Here is a 21,196-nt window from a genome sequence, read left to right as displayed (position 1 = left end):
CACAGTCGAGCACAGTCGAGTAAAGAAAAGGCAATGTTTTAATTGCTTTTACAACTTTAGGAAAAAATCACAAATATTTACATTTAAAAATACTTCATCTGTTTTGCCTCTACAGAGATAGAAATGTTGAACTCAAAAGACATGCAGAGAGAACTGATTGAGTCAGACACCGCCCCCTATTGGGCTCTGGAGGGATTACAACAGAACAGGCGTACATAGGGCACTGACATGATACACAACAAATATATTTTTGGTAAAGTAAAAAGCGAGAGTACATTAGGAGCTTACACATACACTGGAGGGGGAAAAATAAATGTAGGCTAACACAGGTTAAATACAATGAGAATAACTTGATATATGCATGTTTTTGCTGCAAAATTGTATGGAAAACAGTTATGACAAAACTACGGCATTATACCCATAACATTCATGTCCTGTTGGAGTCAGGTTGGAGTAAAAGCTAGCACTAAAATCTGACAAGTGTGATTTTCCTTTTAGCTCTAGTGGTTATTACTCTGATCTTGGCGTGCAAATATAATCAGTTCAGTAGCTGGAAGGAATAATTTAAGGATTTTTTTTTTTTATTGTGTTGACAGTATTATGAATTCCCATTTCTTAATACATTTGGGAATCTCTGGGAGTTCCCCTAAGCAGGTAGGTTTGAATACAACATTTATACGTTACCATGCCTTCGGTAATAATAAGTTGTAATCTGGGCTTTTTTGAGCATTATTCATATCAGATTGAGCCCTGGTGTGTGTGTGTGTGTGTGTGGTTTTTAGGCCGGGCTGGTTACAGGATGGATGATAGTGTTACAGACTGCTGTAGATCCTCTTGATGGTGTCGCCTTCGTCTTTGGCGATGATGCCCTTCTCGATGTATGAATCAACCTGCTGGTCCATGAAATCCTTCAGCTTGGACAGGTCATAATCTGGAAAGATGAGGAAAGCGGAAAAGGATGAGTTTTGTGAGAAGATCGTGAGGTTAAAGGAAAGATCAGACATTCTAGAAGTGCTGTCTTTTTAAGATGGCACACCCAAACAGGGTTCAAGGAGGATTAAGGTCATGTTTGTCTTAGGCCGAAATGAAATGAGGTCAAAAGATCTCAGAGCGAAACACACTTGCCAGTTAAATAACTAAAAGACTTTGTGACATTGTTTTCCACAATGCTCTAGACAACTAATTGTCATTTGAAACTGCGCCATATGGCTGTGGCTATATTTAGAGTTGAACACAGCCTAACTCTGTATTATCCATCATGGTAACAAATGAGTGCGGGCAAACAGCTGCCGCAACACCAGCACCCCTCTCTGTGCTAACAGACTCTGAGTAAAGTGGCAGCAGGAGGCTAGAGGACAGCCAACAAGTCCCACAGTCACTCCTGAGCGTCTTCCTAACAACATTTCTAACTGAAGCAAATTATTAAACTGCTCGAAGATACAGTTGCTTTGACGGACATGATGCGCGTGAAGGATTAGCAGGATGTAATTAGAGACAGCACTACTTCTCTCAATCTTGGCACTGAGGAGCCAAGAGCCCAAACCAGGATGTGGCCTCTACGTCCATCTGCTCTTCTGGCTAATCTCTGTGGTGCGTAGGCGTAAACACACACAGAGTCTGCTGAGATTGTTCTAATGGGTGCTTCTGGCAGAGTGAGCACAATAAATGGCCCATCTTACACTCTCTGTTTCTATGAGGGTGTTTTTTTTGTCTAACACTCTGAAAGAAGAGAGGACGAGGAAGACGAGAACTTTAGAGAGCGCTTTAAAGTGGTACAAGCTGTGCTAGATAAATAGGGCCTGGCGGTGTGTCATTTTAGTTACCGAGTGTCTCGGTATGGGAAAACTGGGTGATTCTCGGGCACATTTTGACCCTCTGTGTGTTCAGCCTGAACTTGTCCTTTCTTACACCAGTATCAGTCTGTCTCCTGTCCAGATCACTGACAGGCAGGCAGGGAGGCCCTCTGTTGTCCCAGACAACTCCTCCACGCACTTGAATGCTAATGAGGCGTCCTATATAGAGCAAGGTCAGAGATGAGCTCCAGACAAAAAACTTCCCCGCTGCTTTGCTCCTCTCTGCTATTCACTGCTTTAAGCTCACTGTCAATCTCTTGTTTTTCTTCTCTTTCTCTTCCGTGTTTAAGATCCGCACGAGAATCTGGGTCACACTTTGTTTTTTGCTTTCTTTAATTCCTGTGTTTTTTGAGCCGTTTGTCTGGTTCACCTATTGATCAGCTCAGATTAGATCAAGCCTGCCAGCACAACAGATATAAATCTCACTTAGCTGGAACTGTTTACTTTTTTCTTTTTTTGCTGTTTTTGTCTGGGATTTCCTACTGAGATGATCGCCATTGGGCGGATGGCCTCAATAGTGAGAACTCATTAACATTTCATTCTGCTCTGCTTAATTAAGCACCACTGGGCATCGATTTTACTCTGTGGAGAGCCCAACAGCAGGTTCCTCTTGTTAGACGAGTGCACCGTAGTGTGTGAAACTACCACAGTTTCCACAGCTCTGCAGACTTTCTTTATGGAAACCGATTGTTCCGGGAAAGGAAATAAATTTGAAAATACACAAACATGACAAAATCCCGAGAGAAAAACAGATGCTGATGCCTGATATTTCTGAGTTGTGGAGCAGGGTCAGTATCATAAAATATATTTCTTCTTCAAAGATGCCATCAATGATGAGGAACAGGTAGGAGGGAATAAATGAACTGACCTTTGTCTCTGAACAAGCCAGCTGTATCACAGCAATTAGGACAACTCATTTACAGTTATCCATATTCATGAGATCTGGAGTGGAGCGTCTATGTTAGTGTCCCACTCTCTTTGAAAATGCAAATCAAGGCGAACAAAAGAGGCTTCAATTTTTCCTTTTCTTTGCCTGTCGCCTCAGACCTGTGATCTACAGCTGTTCAGTAAGGAGAGGACAGCTTCTACTTCTGGCTCGTAGTCCTCAACAAAGCCATCAGGACTCAGCGTGGAAATGTTTGTGTCTTTTGCACAAAAAGCAGACACACGAGAATGAGGTTTTCTCTTCTACTGTGAAACACAAGGACATGTCTCACCATCTTTGCCCTCTTCTTTGTTGTGTTTCTTCAGCCACTCAATGTTCTTCCTGATGGCCTCCAGATAAGTCTCGGATTTGCCAGGCCGATCTGGAGTTAGAGGAAAGGAGAAAATGAAGAGAAAGGCAGGCGACGAACCGGCTCGTTAAGATATTACAAAATGCAAAACATTTCAGCTCAGATGAGCCTTGTTTTCACCAAAGAATCAGTCTGTGCTATCTTTGGCATGTGTCAACAGAAAATTGTACTTAGTAGTCAGTATAATCTTTTAATAATATAAGTTTGCATATGATAGAATACTGCATGATGACCTCTTTATAACTCAGACTGTTTTTAATTCACTGTGACCCGTTATCATGCAGGGAAGGAGCAGTCCCTGCTAGATAAGAGCTTAATAAGCAGTTTCACTTTGTACCAGGTAGAGGAGCCTCTCCTGGCACACGCGCACACACACACACACACATATCCGCACATGCTCACGCATCAACATTCCATTGAACAAACGTATTCACTGTTGTATTACTCTTCTTGTGTATAAATAAAGACCAGGGCAGTGGCAGAGTGCGAGTCTCGGAGCCCTCACTCCAAGTGCGGGTGCTCTGTGGCTGCCCTTGCATGCAAGTAAAACTGTGTGTTTCTCCTCTCTGATTCTCAGCTGAAGAAGTGTCTTAGAGTACATCTCTTGACAGCATGTCAATTATTTATAGCTCAAAACATTTCTAAAGCAAAAAGCACACTTTGATTAGTTTTACTTTTTTCTTTCAGAAGCCATGGAAACACAGTGAGTGTGTTTTCATCTAGTTATCGGAGAAAGTCGCTAAAGAGGTTAGGAAAACAAATCGGGTGACCAAAGTAAGAGGACAGGAAGAAAGGAAATCTCAGAATGAAAAAGCTGAACAACTTAGTTGTTGGACCTTTAAGTATCATTAGCTATACTCTCTCATCATAAGACAAGTCAGGCTCTTTTGACAGAAGTTTAGGTGTGGGCTTGGTTAGATTACTAACCCCATATTATGGGGTTTGACTCAGTATTGCTCATTTGTTTTGAAGTGATGGTTTTTAATATTCTAAAGACAGGAAGGATAAGCAAACAAAACAAAGGTGTGTGACACAACTAGTGATGTTCGATTCGTGAACGAATCGTTCAGTACTCGAGAATCACTTTACTGACTCGTGAATCATGATTCACAAGCGCAACTGACTCACTGACTCATCCCTGTTGCTGTTAGCAAACGAATTCCATTAGTAGAAATATATCTAGCTTATAATTAAAATTGTGGGGGGAAAAACAACAGCCAGATTCTTAACAAAAACATTTCTGCTCTGAACTGGAAGAAAAAACCCTGAGTAGAAGCTCACATCAAGACAATAGCTCCTCAGTTCACAGTAGCATCGCTCAGCTAACATGCTAACAGCACATTTGAGTTACTCAACCCCTCCCTTGCTGTGCTGAATCGTAGCGAATCACTCAGGACTCAACCATTGTTTTCCTCATTCATCATGAACAAACCAGCAGGAAAACAAGTTTTGGAAATAGTACAAAGCCACAATAGTGACAATGTTGCAGTGGTTACTTTTCCTTCTTTTCTAAACTCAACTGGTTGATCTTTGGGTTGACGTGACAAACAGCTGCAGAAATTACTCATGGCTGCGGTAACTTCAACATCCATTACTGCACTGCACTGGAAAAGCGTTCTGAAATTAGCATGTCCACCCAAGTGTGATGTGTTCTTTCAGAGTTTATCAGAGCTGGGCCTGATGAATGGCTATTCCAGAGTCACGTGACCCGGGATTGAATGACAGTTGTACCCTTTCCCCTTGGAGTCAAAAGCCAGACCTTAGCAAGGGTTGAAAGCAGGCCTCAAGTGTTGGCTTGCATTGAGATAATGATGATGTATTTGTTTTCTTCCCTGTAACATTCCCCGCTTGCAATCAAAGACATAATTTCACTTTCTGACACAGAAAGCTCAGTTACAGTTATATATTTCAGCAAACTTGCAATGATTTGATGAATCACACATCAAATTTGTATTTTAACCCAATTTGTTCCGTAAATATCATATTATGCAACTCAGTCTTTTAACATGCAGACAAACCAGAGTTTAGTAGGCAGCACTTCATATTTCCTTCATTTCCTGCTGAAATGTCATGGTGGTAATCCTGCTCTGTGATTCATTTGTTTTTCCTCTTTATGCACTCCTGTTTGTGTACGCGTACGTGCGTGGATTAGATTGATGAGTGGGTACAGTACAGCAGACAGGGACACAGAATAATGGCAGCTGTGACAAGCTTTCCTTCGAGTGCTATTGGACTGGCCTAGTTCAGGGACTCGAATACACAGCGCTGTATATTTCAGTGGCAGCTCTGCTGAAAAACAAAATGTCTGAAATTGTAGTCAGCCTAATAGTCAGGTAGGACAGGATGATTTGCTTCACGGAGCTAATCTTGTGGGATTTGCAATACTTGTGACTCATGTATTTATTTGAGATGTTTGCCACAAAACATACCTTAAAAATTAATGCAAAAGAAAAAAAGAATTACAGGAGCATAGCTTATTGCTTTGCGAGAGCAAAACTGTGAGATAGTATCAAATTATTTTGGAATTTTCTTTTTAAATCACAGAAAAAAAGTTGATGATTAGGTAGTGGACTGACTGGTCTCAGCTGATGGCTGCTCTTCCTTGGTCGAATCTTTCAGGTTCTCATATTCCTTCTGCATCTTGGCAGCTTCAGCTTTGGTGTTGTCATCCTCATCCAGGTTTTTCTCTACAGCAAAGAAACAGGACAGGAATCCTTAAAAAAATTCTGGTCTGTTGCTGACAGCGATGCCTAAAGCTACAGGTGAACCTGTTCTTTGATTATTTAAATAACTTACATTGTATACTTTGTTAATCTTTACAAAAATCTGATTTAATATTGTAAAAGATTAATACATTTCAATGGTGGATTGTCCTGCAGGCTGTATGTGTAGAAGAGTAACTTTCTTGAGGCTCTTGTTGCTTAATAGCACACAAGAAGTAGCATGTAACAATGTAACACCCCCCCAGAAAACACAAAGTTACTGTTTTCAGGTCCACATTTTAGAAAATGTTAAGCATGATGCAGTGTTCTCACTGCATTTAGGGGTGTTGCTAGGTGGATTAGTCTGGTGTTTTTTAGTGTTAAGCTAAGCTAACTGGCTAAAGGCTAGAAGTGCATTCCTGCCTTTAGCCGTTTAGCTTAAGCAGAAGGACATTCCTGATGGAAAAAAAGTAAAATAACTGAACTGAAACTATTAATGTTTTAATAATATATGTTATTAATAATTTCATTAATGTCTGGCATGTTTGGAGGATAGTCTGTGCAGCTGTTTACCGTTTGGTCCAGTAAACTCAGGTGGCAGGAGAGGCTTGCCCAGCTTGTTCTTGGTCTGCATGGCTATCATAGCGTCCAGGTTCTCTGCAGGTGTATAAAACACGACAAACAATTTAGATTTCACTTTAGATTTCATCAGCATCACGCTGCTGCCGCACAGTGAATGAAAGCCTCTTAAGTGCTTGAGTGACCCGCACTGTTCCTGTGTGACTCAGAGCCTGATTATCATTTAAATCGAGTGTCATCTAATTACTGAAAAGAAGTCTCAGGAGTACAACAAAGGGATAAGCATAATCTTGTGTTTTCCACTATTATTTCCACTGATTTATTTATGCATGCAGTATGAGAAGAGCCCTTACAGAAATAATTTATGTACAAAGCAGTTAACAGTGAGCTAAATCTATTTATCCTCTCTTTTAATCACTCATAAAGACTAAAAAAGAATGGCTGCATTTATTTGGGGGGGATATACCGGGTATGCATATGTGGTCACGATGGTCTTACTTAGGTGTTAGAAAACATGGAATGAGACAACCAGGTAATGCGGCTTAATGAGACATCTAGTCCTATCTGGATTAACGAAGGGGTGAACCTCATGTTCAAAAATAAAGGAAGCAGATGTTCTCAGATGTACCTTACAGTCCCCTCATTTAGTATTTAAAAGGTTTATTTACGCATTTAATCCCTACAGTGCATTTATGAGCAGGTACAAGGACTCTTAAGTGTTTTTTTATGTATTCTGTGAAGATTATTTTCTATGAAGACACAGCTGATATAATTACAAGTCTGCAGATATGGTTCCCTCATAGCGTAATTAAGTTCCCCACAGAGTTGTATTATTTTGGTTAATAAATGTTTACTCAAACTCCCAAAGTGCACCTCACTGTCTGAAAGAGGTAATGGATTAAAATAAATATCTTGGGAGATTTAGTTATGGATTGGTAGAGTTTGGTGAATAAAATATGACCACATATGAGAGCAGAGGAGCAAAAGAGATTTTGATGGTGGACTGGATATTAGGACAGAAGGACGATAAAGATGTAAGACAAACAGAAAGGTTCAGTTTGTTTGTTGTCACCAAACATCGTAGAGCTTTGCAATTTCCTCTTTCATCTTTGCTCGCTCCGGCCTCCTTCCTCCATTTTTCTATTTTATTATTCAACCATCTCACTCTGCTCTGCACTTTCTGTGTATTCACTCCACCTCCTCCCACCTGTGCCACAGTGGAAGCCCACTGTTTTACTCTCTCCTCTGTGCTCGCACGCACACACAACATTTCTTACTCGCCCACTCTCTCCCTCCCATCTTACTTTCTAGCTCAAGTCCTGCATCACCCGCTGGCAGATTGACAGCTGTGTGTATTCACTCGTGTACCTGTGTGACTCACTGGAGCGCCACAGGCAGATGGGCATGGAGGTGGGGAGGGGGGGAGCATTTACGTATTGTTTTTCCATTATCTTATTGCAACCTATGCTACATAAAGCCAGAGGGGTTGCCTAGGAAACTCACATCCGCTCTCGTGGTATATGGCTGTTTGCTTTTGTAAGTGACATCAGCAGTGGTCATTTCCTCTGTGTAAGAAACAACACTGGCCAGCTGCTGTCAGGGGTCACTCAAAGGAGGATTGATTCATCTTTTTATAACCAACATATGACAGGTTAGCCCTCCCAGACCTAAAGATCTAAGGACTGTGTTGTAAATATCTTTAAGCTTTGAGAGAACAAGCAACAAAAAGACATATGTTAGAATTCTCGAAGCTTGAAGAATAGAACTATATTAAAGGAGGTACATTTATTATTTAAAATATTAACTATGCAAGTCTAGACAAGGCCATAGCTATTTCCCTGATGTTAAAGTCGAACTCGGTCCTGAGTATGCATGAAAGAGGATTTTATTTCCGTTGTCTCTTTCTATGACTGAATGTCAAACAGAGATGACAGCTGTGCCTTGAAGGTGCCTGACTTTTCCACTGGCCAGTGATGTGATGGACGTCCATTAAAATAAAAAAAAAGTAGTCTGGTTTTACAGGGTGCCCCTGACACTAATCTGTCTCTGCAGGCTTTACGCTCCACTGCGTCGGCTGATAGCGAACATTAGCTTGACTGAACGCAAACAGAGCACAGGGGGAAAGCTCAGGTAACTCAGAGACAGAGAAATGTGCGCATGTACATCCAGCTGGTTAATGCAACGGATGGGTGAAAACCTACACCTTTTATCCGCACGTTAGCTACACATGTAAGCAAAACAAGTTCAAACATTGGTGGTCAGTAATCTAGATTTGGCAGCTTTATTGATGATTTCAAGTGAATCCACTCAATAGCTTTTGAAGATCTTCATCAAAATTATGGTCAAAATTAGAAATTGACTCTTGGCCAACAGTTTTAACAGACACAAAAATTGTATTGTGTTTTTAAGGCAAACAGATCAACAGTTATTAGGCAAAACATGTTTGTTTCCATGACCTGTTAATGCCAAATGACCAGTTTGTTTCTGCTGTTTGTTTGTGTGCTGATAAAATAACGCAGAAACTCTTTAGTGAAACTCTTTCCAGTAAAAACTGGAAAAAATAATAATAAAAAAAAGGATGGGAAATGGAAACCATATGGTTCTTTAAACAAAGCTTAAGTTAATGAATTGTTTTTAAAAGTTGAACTGATAGCTGTGATCCACAGGTGCCACTGTGGAGATGCGAACATGAGTTCTCGATATGCAAGCACGACTCTGTCCCCAAACAGTGTGACAAATGTTAAAACTGCATTAGAGCTCTGATTGAATCCAACAGAAGAAAAACAGAGAAGAAAGAAGAAAAAGTAAAACATCACTGTGTCAGTGCTGCTGATCTGATCAAGTAATGATGTTGTCCAAGCTTACATTAGGAGCCCCATGGGACTTTTTATAGCACTCAACATGCCAACCACATTAAGACCTTGAATTGCAGCTGGAAAAAGCCAATAAACAGACTTTGTGCTACTTTGTCATTACCATTACCAAGATGAAAAATGATCTGTCAAGATCAACATTATTGAATTATGACGATGTCCTGCATGTAAATAATATTATTTACCACAAATGGAGCAGGGTCTTCAAGGACTTCTGCCATCTATTATACAATCCTATGCCTCCCATTAAATCACTGAGAATCTCCAACCGTTACACAACATTAGCATTATGTTATGTCTTACCCAGATAGGACACTCCCTCCTCTGGCGTGATGGTGCCGTACTTCACCATCATTTTGACAAAGTCAATCAGAGTCTTCATGATCGTGATCAGCGTCTCTCTTTCCTGGGTGTCTTGTTCTGCAACAGCAGAGCAGAAGACAAATCGCAAACCGGTGTCTAATAATGGTAACTGCCTACCATGGCCTTTATGTGACCACATGGTGTTTGACTCTAGGGGTTATAATGATTGGATTATAAATAATTAGTTTTGCCTGTGTGTGTGTGTGTGTGTGTGTATTTGATCTGCACTTCCTAGATCTGTAAAGGGAAAAATGGTGAACAAAACAAGCTGCACCTCGATCTCTGAAAACAACATCACGAAGATTAACAATCCAACCCTGTTCTCGATCTGAAGAACTGCTATCTTGGGGTGGAAATGAGTGTAGCAAAGATATTTTTGGGTGTGGTCTGACGCGTCACAGAGACTTTGTGGACATATTTGTTTTTGTACCTGAGTTGAGACTTTTAAGCAGACGGTAGAAGTTTGGGAAGTACTGCAGGTCCTGGAGCCCATCTTCAGGGCTCACCTCATTGCCGTCTTCAGCATCCCTGTCCCAGATGTTGTCCCCATCTTCTTCCGCATCTCTGTCCACCTCGTCTTCAATCTCATCATCCTCCTCGTCCTCATCCTCCTCGTAGCGCCTCCTGGGTGGCTCCCATGTGTCCTGAAAGGGTGTTGTTTTTGTTATTGTTGTCATCCTTATTCTTATTATCATTACATTCACCATTTTTTTTGGAGGTTTTACCGCATTTGTGTCAGAATCCTCATCATCCTGAGCACCTCTAGCTTCTTGGTCAACGTCCTCAATCTCGTTGTTTTTGGCGTTTTTGGTGATGAGATCCTGGAGAGCCTCTGCCACCTTGTACTCCAGAGTATCTGCCTGATTTTCGGTGATCTATAAGACAGCAAAGTGAAAGAGGCAGGCTGAGAATGATTGTGTGCAGTAAGAAATGGACTGTAAGATGGATACTGGTGGACTGGTGATAAAACTCCATATATCACGTATTGATCACTATCACTGAGCTCTCCATCTCAGGGAGGACCGAAAAAGTTTTTATTGACTGGCAAAAAACAAACAAAAAAAAAAAAAAGCAATTCACAGCCATAATGGTGGAAACACAGAACAATTCACACGTCTCTAAATCTTAACCCATGAGGAAGCAGCGAGCGCACAGAGAGGGAGGGAGAGAGAGGGCTCCCGCTGAGAAAATGCCATGCGGCGTGCTGTGCTGAACCGAATGATGGAAGCTTACAACTTACCAGCCCCAGTTTGAGCAGTTTGGAGACGATCCTGTCGAACACTCCCCTGTCGTCTTCCTCGTAGATCTTATTCGCAATCTTCTGAACAATGGCATCAGCCGTCAGCGGGGTGCCGTCGATTTGGCGGAAGCTTTCTGGGTCGTCTGAAAGGAGAGGACACTCGTGTTATCGTTTGGTAGCTTTCTTGAGACACTTTTTTAGCTGCTTTCATGTGTGCACTACATCGTCTAAAGATCCTTTTCTCGATTCGCTTCTTTACTTTGATTCAACTTTTCTGTTTTTCTTTTTTCATTTTCACAATAAAATGTCAAACCTGGACCCGGAAACAAGTCTCTCTTTTATTAGATTTGCTAGTAACAAGTTGTTTTCCCTCTCCTCACATTCACCATATCTCTGCCTCTATTACTGAGCACGAAATGTGCAATTTTTACAGCTTGTTCTCTTACATAACATCCTCTCCTGCTTCTCAAAGTCCAAAGACAATAAAAATAAGCATTGACAGGATGCTTGTGCCTGCACTGGCCTGACTGAATCATCGTTGATGCATTTAGCCTTCAAACACCGGGAACCTATTTTTGCCTCACGCTACAAAATGAGAAATAAAATCTAGACCACACTTGCCAAATATAGCCACTTGTCATTGCTGGACTTTATGCACAAATCAATAAAGGACGGCGCTCAGTGGTTTGTGTCAGAGTCACCTCAACTCAGAGACAGCTCTTATGCTGATGATAAAATTACATGCAGCCAAATGTGTGCACATCTGATAAGTCCAGTGAGACAAAAAAACTCCAAATATAAATGTTGAGAAATGTGTTTTGGCTAAATTTACAAATATTAAAAGAGCAATGACAGCAACTGGGGATGAATGCATTTTACATCACGTCTTAAGTCAAAGCTAGAGCAGTGACAAAGGCATTATTTACATGGGACAGAGATGAGACACCGCAGTAATATCCAACCATGCCAGGCTATATGTTCACACGGCTTCCTGTGAAGAGATTAAAGAAGAAGCCAGCACTGTAGCTGAACATCAGCGTTCACAAACGCAGTCAGGGAGAGGATAATCTTTCATGCATTCACATGTTCTCTCTCTGACTCTTGTCTCTGCTCATCCCCATCACACACTCATGTGTTTATCCTGCCTGCTCTTCCTTAAAACGCCTGCCCGGTGTCCTGCCAGCGAAAGGACAGAAGCACGCAGCGTGAAGCCTGCCCGTAGCAAAGGGGCCAAAGTTACAGTACATTAAATCATGACAGCGTGTACCCTGGTACTTGCCATAGTCCATCCCGTTCTTGGTGGAGTCATAGTCCTCAGCGAGACGTCGGCTCTTGGTGGAATCTGACTCGTCGGGAATGTACTGATCGTCCCTCTTCTTGGCAGGCACCTCGGTGGTCTCCTTTGATTTGGGGCCTTCAGCCAGCGACTTGAGCATGGTGAAGTCATCGTGGTTCTGCTCTGACTCTGTCGGGCAGAGGAAACAAAAAAGGGGGGGTAAAGAAAAGTGAGCGCTAAAGATGAACTCATCTTACATTACTGTGGCTGCAGCAGTTTTTCTTCTCAGTACGGATGAATTCTGTTTTACTGGAAGTGCTGCAACATGATTCCACTCGGCAGGCGGAAATAAAGTCATTAATTGATTGGCAATAAGGTTTCCCCTTACCAGCTGACTGTACTGCAGCCTTCACGCTGTCCGCCTCCGCGATCTGAGGAAATTCAAAAAAAAATTTCCACTCAGGATATAAGCTCTGATTAATAATGTTTGCCGGGTTAATACCCGGGTTATTTGCCAAGTGGCCATAAAGCTCATTTGTCCGGATATTGGAGGAGAAAGAGGAGCTTACCTGCTCTTGCAGAGGTCTTTCTTCTGTCAGCTGTCTATTGTACACAGTTTTATCTGTGACAGGAAAAAATGCATGCAGTTACTAAACAGCTGGATTGCCAAGACTTTATAACTGACAAACAGAGCCAGATTTCAAATGTTAATATAAAATCGATGCTGTGATCAGGCAGAAATACTTGTACAGGAGGCTCAAATGAACAGTATAGAAAATAGATATATTTAATACTATAGTGATGCTCATCCTATTCTTAAATTATAATCCCATATAGATTTTGTTATACTCCCTTTGTCCTATATTACAAATAAGCAGCCTGGCTGTCCCCGAGGCTCATCTCAGAGCCAAAAAACTGGAACAAGAGAAAAAAAGGTGAAAAACAGAGGACAGGTCACTGTGTTACAGAAGACTTCTTGACCTTTTAAAGGTCTCCCCAGAACAGCGAAAAGTCACCCAGTACAGGGGTCAACACGAAATAAAAAGTACAAACCAATAGATAACTAACAACTGCACAACCAGTAGGATAGTTTAAAAAATGTCTAACTAACTTTATTGAATAAATGCGTAGCCTTCATGCGTCCCTGCTCTCCTAACTCGCCACCGCACAAGCACAGCTTAATCGGATTATCAAACAAAAGATTAAATTGCAGCGAAAATAGACCACAAGCGGCCTAGAGCCAGGCGCCTTTAAAAACACCACCGGTCAGGCACTGCCGAGCTGGACCTCAACTTTAGGGAGTCAGCTTTTTATTTATTTATTTACTCATTATTGTGCTTTTATGATTTATGAATGAACAGATTTAAAGCTGAATTTAACCTGGAGCTCTAAAACGGATAAAACCCACAGAAATATCAACTTAGCTGGATTTTTTAAAAAAAAACATTTCAACAACCATGTGCTTAAATAAAGACTTCCATTGTGGACTACTTTGTGGCATTTTATAAAATCCCCCAAGCAATCACTGACGGTCTCTCCACCAGCCCGCAGACTATTCTACGAGAATTCCACGATTGATTTCATCTCACCGTCCGCTGAGGCTGGTGTAGGTGTGGGGAAGGCAGATGTCTGGCTCACTACATTCAGGGCAAGAAGCTGGAAAAGGACGAAAAGGCCAACGTGTTTTGACGCCATGCTGATAATAACTTGTCTATCCCTCCTCGGTGTCCCTGCTGTCCGGTTTCCTCCTCCCCAACAAAAGTGCTGAATGTGTGGACAGCTCCGCTGCGCTTCGGCCGGCCGCTGGTGCTGAAACTGCCGCCCTGAGGAACCCGCTTCTGCCTGACGTACCGGGCGGGGTTGGGGCTGTTCAATTCTCTCCACTGGAGCTGTTGACGAGCCGCGGTGCTGAAAACAGGTCACGGTCTCTGTAATTATAACCAGATAAGCAGGGAGGCTTTCCAAGCCCCGTGTGAGCTACAGAATCACCTGCCACGGCAGTAAAAGAGCCCACTACAACAAGACCTGCCCCCTCCTGCCTTTACCCAGGAGGAGGAGGAGGGGGAGAGAGAGGGAGGGAGGAAGAGGAGTTAAACACTGTAAAAAGTGTTGATGTGCGCGTGAAGTCCACCTACATATCCTATGAGTTCTCCATTAATAATGCGTGGAAGCAAGGGCGATAGTTTCACACTCACTGCTGCACAACGTGAGAACAGGTTAAGATTCAGCTGTGTGGATATTTGATGAGAGGATGTTTATGATCACCAACCATGCAGTGATGCTTTTAGTGGGGAAAAATCATCTAAAACACGCGAGACTGCGCTGAAAGTAAAGAATATTTATGCAGGATCAGCTAATTTATTGATAACACATAAAACTGAAGAGAAGACGAAGCAAAGCCGTAAAGCTGAGTATGAATTTTTTGCAGCACATGAGCAGTGGGGGGGGGAAACCCCGCCCACTCCGTGCGTCATCCACAACCTGCGTCATGGTTGTAGATCTTCTTCTTGTCAATAGCAACCGCTATTAAAACAGCATTTGAGCACATAAACAAAGGGTGCACACACATATCAGGCTCGTTTTATGACCGCTGTCCTTTCACGGGCTCCGCGTGTCGCTAATTAGATTTAGGCTTGCTTGTTTCATGAAGGAACCGGCAGGTGTTATCAGGGGTGGTTTGAAGTGGTATAACAAAATGAAATACTTGGATTTTAAAGTTCTTGCGCAAAAAAGAAAAAGAAAAAAATGAGTGCAGGGGATAAACTTCATTCGTTTTGCATTGAATGGTTCAAATGGTTCATCCAAAAATCAGATGTCATCCTGAGAAAGCTGTCGGTCTGCAGTGCACTCATATTTCACATGTCACAGTGTGAAAGCAAAGAGGTGGAGTGCAGGAGTCCTTAGCAGCGGGCTGTCTGGATGTAACCAGACAGTCATTAGGAGCGTATGAGCTGGATGATGTGGCCTGTCACTGCTAATCCTTCGGCTTTAGCTTAAAGTGCATCCCGGTCAATAATTGGACAATTCTTCTTCATGTCACATCATTCATATTAGTTGGTTTGACAAGCTTCAATATTATTCTTTAGGTTGGCAAACAGCTGCCTTTCTCCCCTCACAGGACATTAGGAGGGAACCTATGAGATCTCTTCCTTGTTAATATTTAGTGCTACTGGTTTATGTGTTTGTCTGTTGTTAAAATTGTTTGCTTTTCGTTGAATTATATATAAAAATACAACACAGTAATGCCAATATATGACGTGGTATAGATCAATATTCTTTTTTTCCCCTCTCACATATTGGTTTGTTGGGAAAAGCAGGTGTTAATTTATTGCCAACATTATCAAAAGGTAAACATAATATCTAGTTTGTGTTCATAAAATATTTAATTTTCTTAGGCTTAAACTCAGAGGAATAATTTTTAACAGTAAACAGTATGCACTGTACTGTGCAAAGACATATGTTCTTCATATTTTTCTAGGAAAATAGGAAATAGGTGCCATAGTTTATTAAAACATGAAATCATACATTGAACTACAGCATTTGATGCAAAAAACAGAGTTTGTACAAGTCTTCAAAAAAGCTTAAAAGTCAGCATTTTGTATGACCACCTTTTTTCTTCAACACACTGCGAACTCTCTTAGACAAGCTTACTCGTTATGTCTCCTTGAAGGACATTCAAATCTCTTCTTTGGACGTGTCTACCTTTTGTTCTGTAATCTGTCAGGATGATCCCACACTGCTTCAATAATGTTGAGGTCTGCCCTCTGGGGAGGCCAATTCGTGACTGTGTGTTTTTATCAAGATATGCTTTTACTGCATTGATACTTTGTTTGGGATCATTGTTAAAAAAGAATCTGTTCCTTGTTGTCCTTCCACAGAGATCATTTGTGACAAGGCTTCAGCAAATAGTAGATGAATCAAAGGAAGCATCTCTCAGGTATTTTTCAGGTCTTTCTTTTCCTCATAAAGACATGACTTTCAGGTACTGTTCATTTACTGTAAATGTCAGTGTGCTGCTTCCTCTTCTGTCCTCCACTTGTCCAGTTTACTCAAAATGTTCAAGGACACACTGCACACCATATTGAGAAATGCCAAGTTTTCAGCTAATAGTCCAAGGAACCAAACAAAAAAATGATCAGGTACAAGGACCGGACTGAAAACGAGTAACAAAGCAACCAATGTCCAAAGAAGAACTTTGAAGGACCTTTAGAAAGCTTACAGAACTATTGCTATATTAACCACTTGACAAAAGCAAATAATGAAAAACTGAGGAGTGTCTCAAGACTTTTGAATAGCATTGTATGGGCTGGATGAAAAAACAAAGTAACAAAGACTAACAAAGATGTGCTCTGTTTACTTGTGCAGCACAGCTGTTATACTGTTTTGCAGTTTAATGTGAGTTCTAGTTCTCTGTCTTCTGTTTGAAGGCATCTTAATAGTTTTACTTATCACTTTTATTCATCACAGTGCAGATGCTTTAAAGCTGTAGAACTGACCCTGCTACATCACGGTGCTCATTGCGGCACAAAATAGGATGTTTGCCACCTGCTGTGGGATGACTGCACTTCCTGTCCTCTGGCTGCCTCAGCAGTCTCTGAACAGGAGCACTGCCAACACCAGATTAGACAGTATGCTACAGTCTAACAGACCCTCCCTCCAGTCAATGTGATTTAATCATCTAAGCAATGAAAAGAAGAGATTGAGGATGTACAACAATCACTTTATTTTGCTCATAACAGCAAAAGAAAGTAACAACAGTTATTTCTTTGTGAATTTTTTCTACAATCCCCCATATTTGATTTTCCCCAACAAACCTTTTATCCTTTTATCAGTCTGTTAATTGGCATGGACAAAAAAAGTAGTGCACTAGTGACACCTTGTGTGTGGTAGCTGTAATTACACCGACCTTTCTTAATCCCCCCCCCCAAAAAAACAGAAAATAAATTTTACCACCCATAACTATTCTGACACTCAGCACTCGCTTTCAAGTAATTTCGAGTTACTGATTCAGAAATACTATTCATTGTGCACGATTTTTGAACAAAAGACAATTGTACACATGATCCAGATGTTTTCTGCTGTATTTCTGGATGCTTCACTAAAACAGGGACAGTGACAGATTTTATTTTAAAAAAAAAAGCTATACTCTGCTTATTTTGGTAGTGAGACACAGAATCACGTGATGACTGCCAATTCTGCTAACTTGCCATCAGCTTTGAGACCCGAAGATCCAAAGATCTTTTGTCTCCACCAGTCTAGTAATGAAGACTGACGTTTGTTTTTAGAGGCATCGTTAGAAAGATCTAATTCCATTATTTGAAATGGACGATGTCTTTGTCTATAGCTGAGGTTCTGTTGTGGTCAGTGGGTTGTGAGCATGATGCAGATGAGTGGAGGCTGACAGGTCAAAAGCCAGCCTAATGTGTTCTTCTGCATAATGGCAATTACTGTGTCAGTCTGTGCCAGCTGGTCATTCTGTCCAATTAAAAGAAACCTGTGAAAATATGCAAAGTGTGTTGGAGAAGCTGAAATACAACAAGCACAAGTGGGTTGTATGTGAAAAAAACTGATTGGAATTTTGTGACTAAACAGAAAGTGATTGATTAGAAATTTTATTTTGTGATGCAAAATATTTTCAACCCTTTATGGAAAATATTTAGGAGGAAAAATATCTATGTCCATATTTCTGACTTATTATTCCAAGAAGAGAAGGACAAAATGAAACTGTACTTGACTTAGCTCCAAATGTATAATAACAGTACAACTGGTAAAGACGACTCAATGCAAGTATAGCTGAACATTTTATTACTCTCTGTTATCTTATTTTCTTGGAGCAACTGTGACCACATAATCTCCTCTGGGATCACTAAAGTATTCTGATTCTGGTTCTGAACAATGCATATGATTATATTAAGGATATACAAAAGCTTTTTACTGCATTACTTCAGTGATGTATAGTGAATATGCTGCCATCGTGTGTTTGTTGAATAAAACACAATTCATGTTATTTTTTTTGCCATTCATGCTAAACAGAGCTATGAAACATATGAACCTGAGTGACTAAGGCAGAATCTACATGTCATATCATATAATCATACAGTGAGCTTTTCACTTTGATTTTTTCATTATGAAAATATAATGTATGGTTTTGTTGTTCACTGAAAGCCTTACAGATCTTATCAACTGTGATCAGTGACTAATCTCAACTAATCAGTAACTAACCTCTGCTGAATTACCTGCAGCAAAGTCCTAAAATCATGCAATTTTTAAAATCAGTGTTTAAAAATGAAATCTTTTTCTTGCTTTTAAATTTGGAGTATAACTTTATGACCCAAATATTGCTGTCTAATAAATATTTAAAATAGTAAAGAAGTTTAAGGTGAGTTCCAGTGTGGGTTGCCCTCCAATTCAGGACTGCACTCAACATCTTGGACCCACAAACGATGGTTAAGTATAAATGTATAAACACTAATGTGACAGAGTCGGAGTGTCTTTCTTCTTGGTTCCTGTGGATCGAGTCCACCACGGCTCACAAACATTCTGAGGAACATCACGAGGAGTTTTTTAAACAGCCTAAATATAAATCTAGTAAGAAGTCCTCGCTTACAAGTGATTCTCAGAGAAACTTTGAACTAGAAAGGGTCTGAAACTCCTGTGACACATTTATTCTTTCAGCTGTTTGGTTAAAAAAGGAAAGCACGGGGTTACCAGCACAGTTATCTATTTACATGCTATTGATTATGATTACATTTTTTTTTACTGTGCAGTTGTAATGTTGGTAGCTTCGCATGCCCCTTGTGTTCAACTCCAGCTACACTTAGACACATCCTCACTGCCTCCAACATGAGCCACCCTCATGGCAGGTTTACCTGAAGGCACAACTAACTGGGGAAATCTCTGGTGTCTGGTGGGTGCTGTAGATAACTGCTGTGGATGAAGACAAAAGACCCCAGCTGAGGTATTTCAGGGATACAAACCAAGGTCTGATCAGCATGTAATGGACCAAAAGGCTGAAACATCCAATCATGCTGAGGAACACCACTGAGGATTTCTCCCTAACATCTGTGACTGGCTGATGGAGCATTAATCTTGTGCGGTGTCCTTCAAAGTACATGGCACTGCTACTGCCTTGTCCTATACTTCGAACTTAGTACTTTGATATCAACGTGGAAAATAGTTCTGCATTCAAGTCACACCAGCAATGCTGGGGAAGCTTGTTGCAACCATGAATTCACCGTCACAGGGTGTAGCAAGTTGTAGGAGTCAAGTGCAAGACTCACTGATAGGCTGACCTTTTATTAGTTAATATTCCAAAGTCCAAAACAACAACACAAACAATAAATTCCAACACTTCAAGAGAAACAGAGAACACACCGGGGGGAGGTTAACAGACATAGTGACAAAGGTAAGGCTATATATAGACATCCGGGGCAATCAAGGAAACTGGAAACCCATGATTAACAAGAAACAGCTTAAACTAATCAAGGACAGCAAGACAGAGAAAGTAAAAGTAGAAAAGTAGTAAAACTAGCAAAGCTCCTACTAGAGGCAAGACCCTAACATACATAACCTTGACACAGAAAGGCATGGACAGAAGGTCAGGAAGAAACAAACTGTACTAAGAAAACTCCAACCAGAAAACTAATGGAAAAAAGAAAGGAACTGAAACAAAGAACTGAAGGCTCAAGATAGTAAGGAACAGGAAAATCAAATGGAAAACAATAAACACACTGAAAACCAAACAGAACACGAAATAATAAACACAGCTTCAAAGTAAAAATGACCAAAAACAAAAACAAATATCACATCTCTGACCTGGGACCATGACATACCTCTTTTTATAAGCGTGCAAGGCATGCACTTCCAGAGGAAGTAAAGTGAAGGGCGTGACAATGTGAGACTGTTAAAGTCTGTATTTGGTTGTGTAATCACTCCGCTGATGAGAAAGTCCACAGAATATTTTTCTGATTGCCAAATATCTCACTGCTGCGATCGCTTCCATTTTTAGTGTTGTAGTGTTATTGCACTGGGTGAGAGAGATGTGAGAGCCTCTCTGCAGAAATTAACCAAAACCATTATTTCGACGGTCTCACCAACTGCACATCATCCACAATTTTCTCCACTTTGTACGAAGAGTGAAGGTCTTAAAAGTTCTCTTCTCTGCTCCTGATAGTTTTTCCACCTTTTGTTGTTATGAGCTATGTGTTTTAAATAACTGTTATATTTCTCAACACTGTGGAGAAATTCTCAGAAAACATCATAATTCAAAGAGTTTTCTGAGAATTTCGTCTCCTTGCCTTGGGACTACAGGCACAAATGTTTAGCTGCTAATGCATCCTTGAGCCAGCTACTCTGACAGAAGTAAAATCATGTGACGCAGTTTATCAGGGCATCAAAAGGCCTTAGCCCATGCAATATTCATCCTTTAAACCGTCTGTGGTTTGAATCAAAGATTCCTCTTGAGTACATTCAACGTGCTGTTTATTACAATGCATTTCCAAAAAAGCCAGTAGTTGGAGTTGCACGTTTGTGCCTAGAGGCCGGATCTGACATCGTTGTTTGAGCCTGTGTTTGGGGAGAAGAGGTGCTGAGGAGCAAGCTGACATGGTATTTATTTGTCTTTTTCCTCTGTTTGCAAATGCCATCTGACTCTCTTTTGTGAGGGCCTGAACAGAGGCATTCTCTGGAGAACAAAATTGATGGAAAGACATGAAGTTTCTGCTCATGTAAGACCCAGGGGGAAACTGTTGAGACTTCAAAGTCAGTTCAGCTCAGTCCAATCCACGGAGGGACTGCTTTTGATATGTCATCTATTTACAGCCTCTTTCAAACAGACTGCCAGGGAAACACTTCATTTATCTTTTCTTTCTTTCTTTCTTTTTTATTTTTAAGAGAAACCCCCCTGTGGTTATGTGGGACAAACAACTGGTTACATGTCTCAAATATATTTTTTTAATTCACTTTCCCATCTGTGACATGTGCAAACAGGGATTTCGTTGTCCCATTTGAGTAAAA

At 40.9% G+C, this 21,196-nt stretch overlaps 1 protein-coding gene across 1 annotated transcript; it reads right to left on the bottom strand.

Moving 5' to 3' along the window:
- Positions 1 to 20: 20 nt before the first annotated feature.
- scg3 (secretogranin III) lies at positions 21 to 14,199 on the bottom strand. The gene is made up of 12 exons (XM_031728845.2): positions 13,771 to 14,199; positions 12,751 to 12,803; positions 12,570 to 12,612; positions 12,185 to 12,370; positions 10,906 to 11,048; positions 10,391 to 10,540; positions 10,096 to 10,309; positions 9,606 to 9,722; positions 6,424 to 6,507; positions 5,725 to 5,835; positions 3,071 to 3,160; positions 21 to 931 (listed from the first exon to the last, which is right to left on the bottom strand). Exons 1-12 carry the CDS (start codon positions 13,874 to 13,876, stop codon positions 813 to 815), a joined length of 1,416 nt encoding a protein of 471 aa, XP_031584705.1. The 5' UTR covers positions 13,877 to 14,199; the 3' UTR covers positions 21 to 812.
- Between the last annotated feature and the right edge of the window lie 6,997 nt (positions 14,200 to 21,196).

Source organism: Oreochromis aureus, linkage group 1 (assembly GCF_013358895.1).
Source record: "Oreochromis aureus strain Israel breed Guangdong linkage group 1, ZZ_aureus, whole genome shotgun sequence".
In the NCBI taxonomy this organism is placed as follows: Eukaryota; Metazoa; Chordata; class Actinopteri; order Cichliformes; family Cichlidae; genus Oreochromis; species Oreochromis aureus.
Note: the sequence above shows the minus strand (reverse complement) of the source record. Positions and strands in the feature narration are given on the sequence as shown.

What these genes read in the sequence shown, in the direction of transcription:
- scg3 (XM_031728845.2), bottom strand. Translation starts at nt 13,876, where the DNA reads ATGGCGTCAAAACACGTTGGCCTTTTCGTCCTTTTCCAGCTTCTTGCC. An exon ending in AACTGCTCAAACTGGGGCTG is followed by an intron (nt 10,541 to 10,905) that starts GTAAGTTGTAAG and finishes GCTGTCTTATAG; the next exon opens with ATCACCGAAAATCAGGCAGA. An exon ending in GCTTAAAAGTCTCAACTCAG is followed by an intron (nt 9,723 to 10,095) that starts GTACAAAAACAA and finishes CTGCTGTTGCAG; the next exon opens with AACAAGACACCCAGGAAAGA.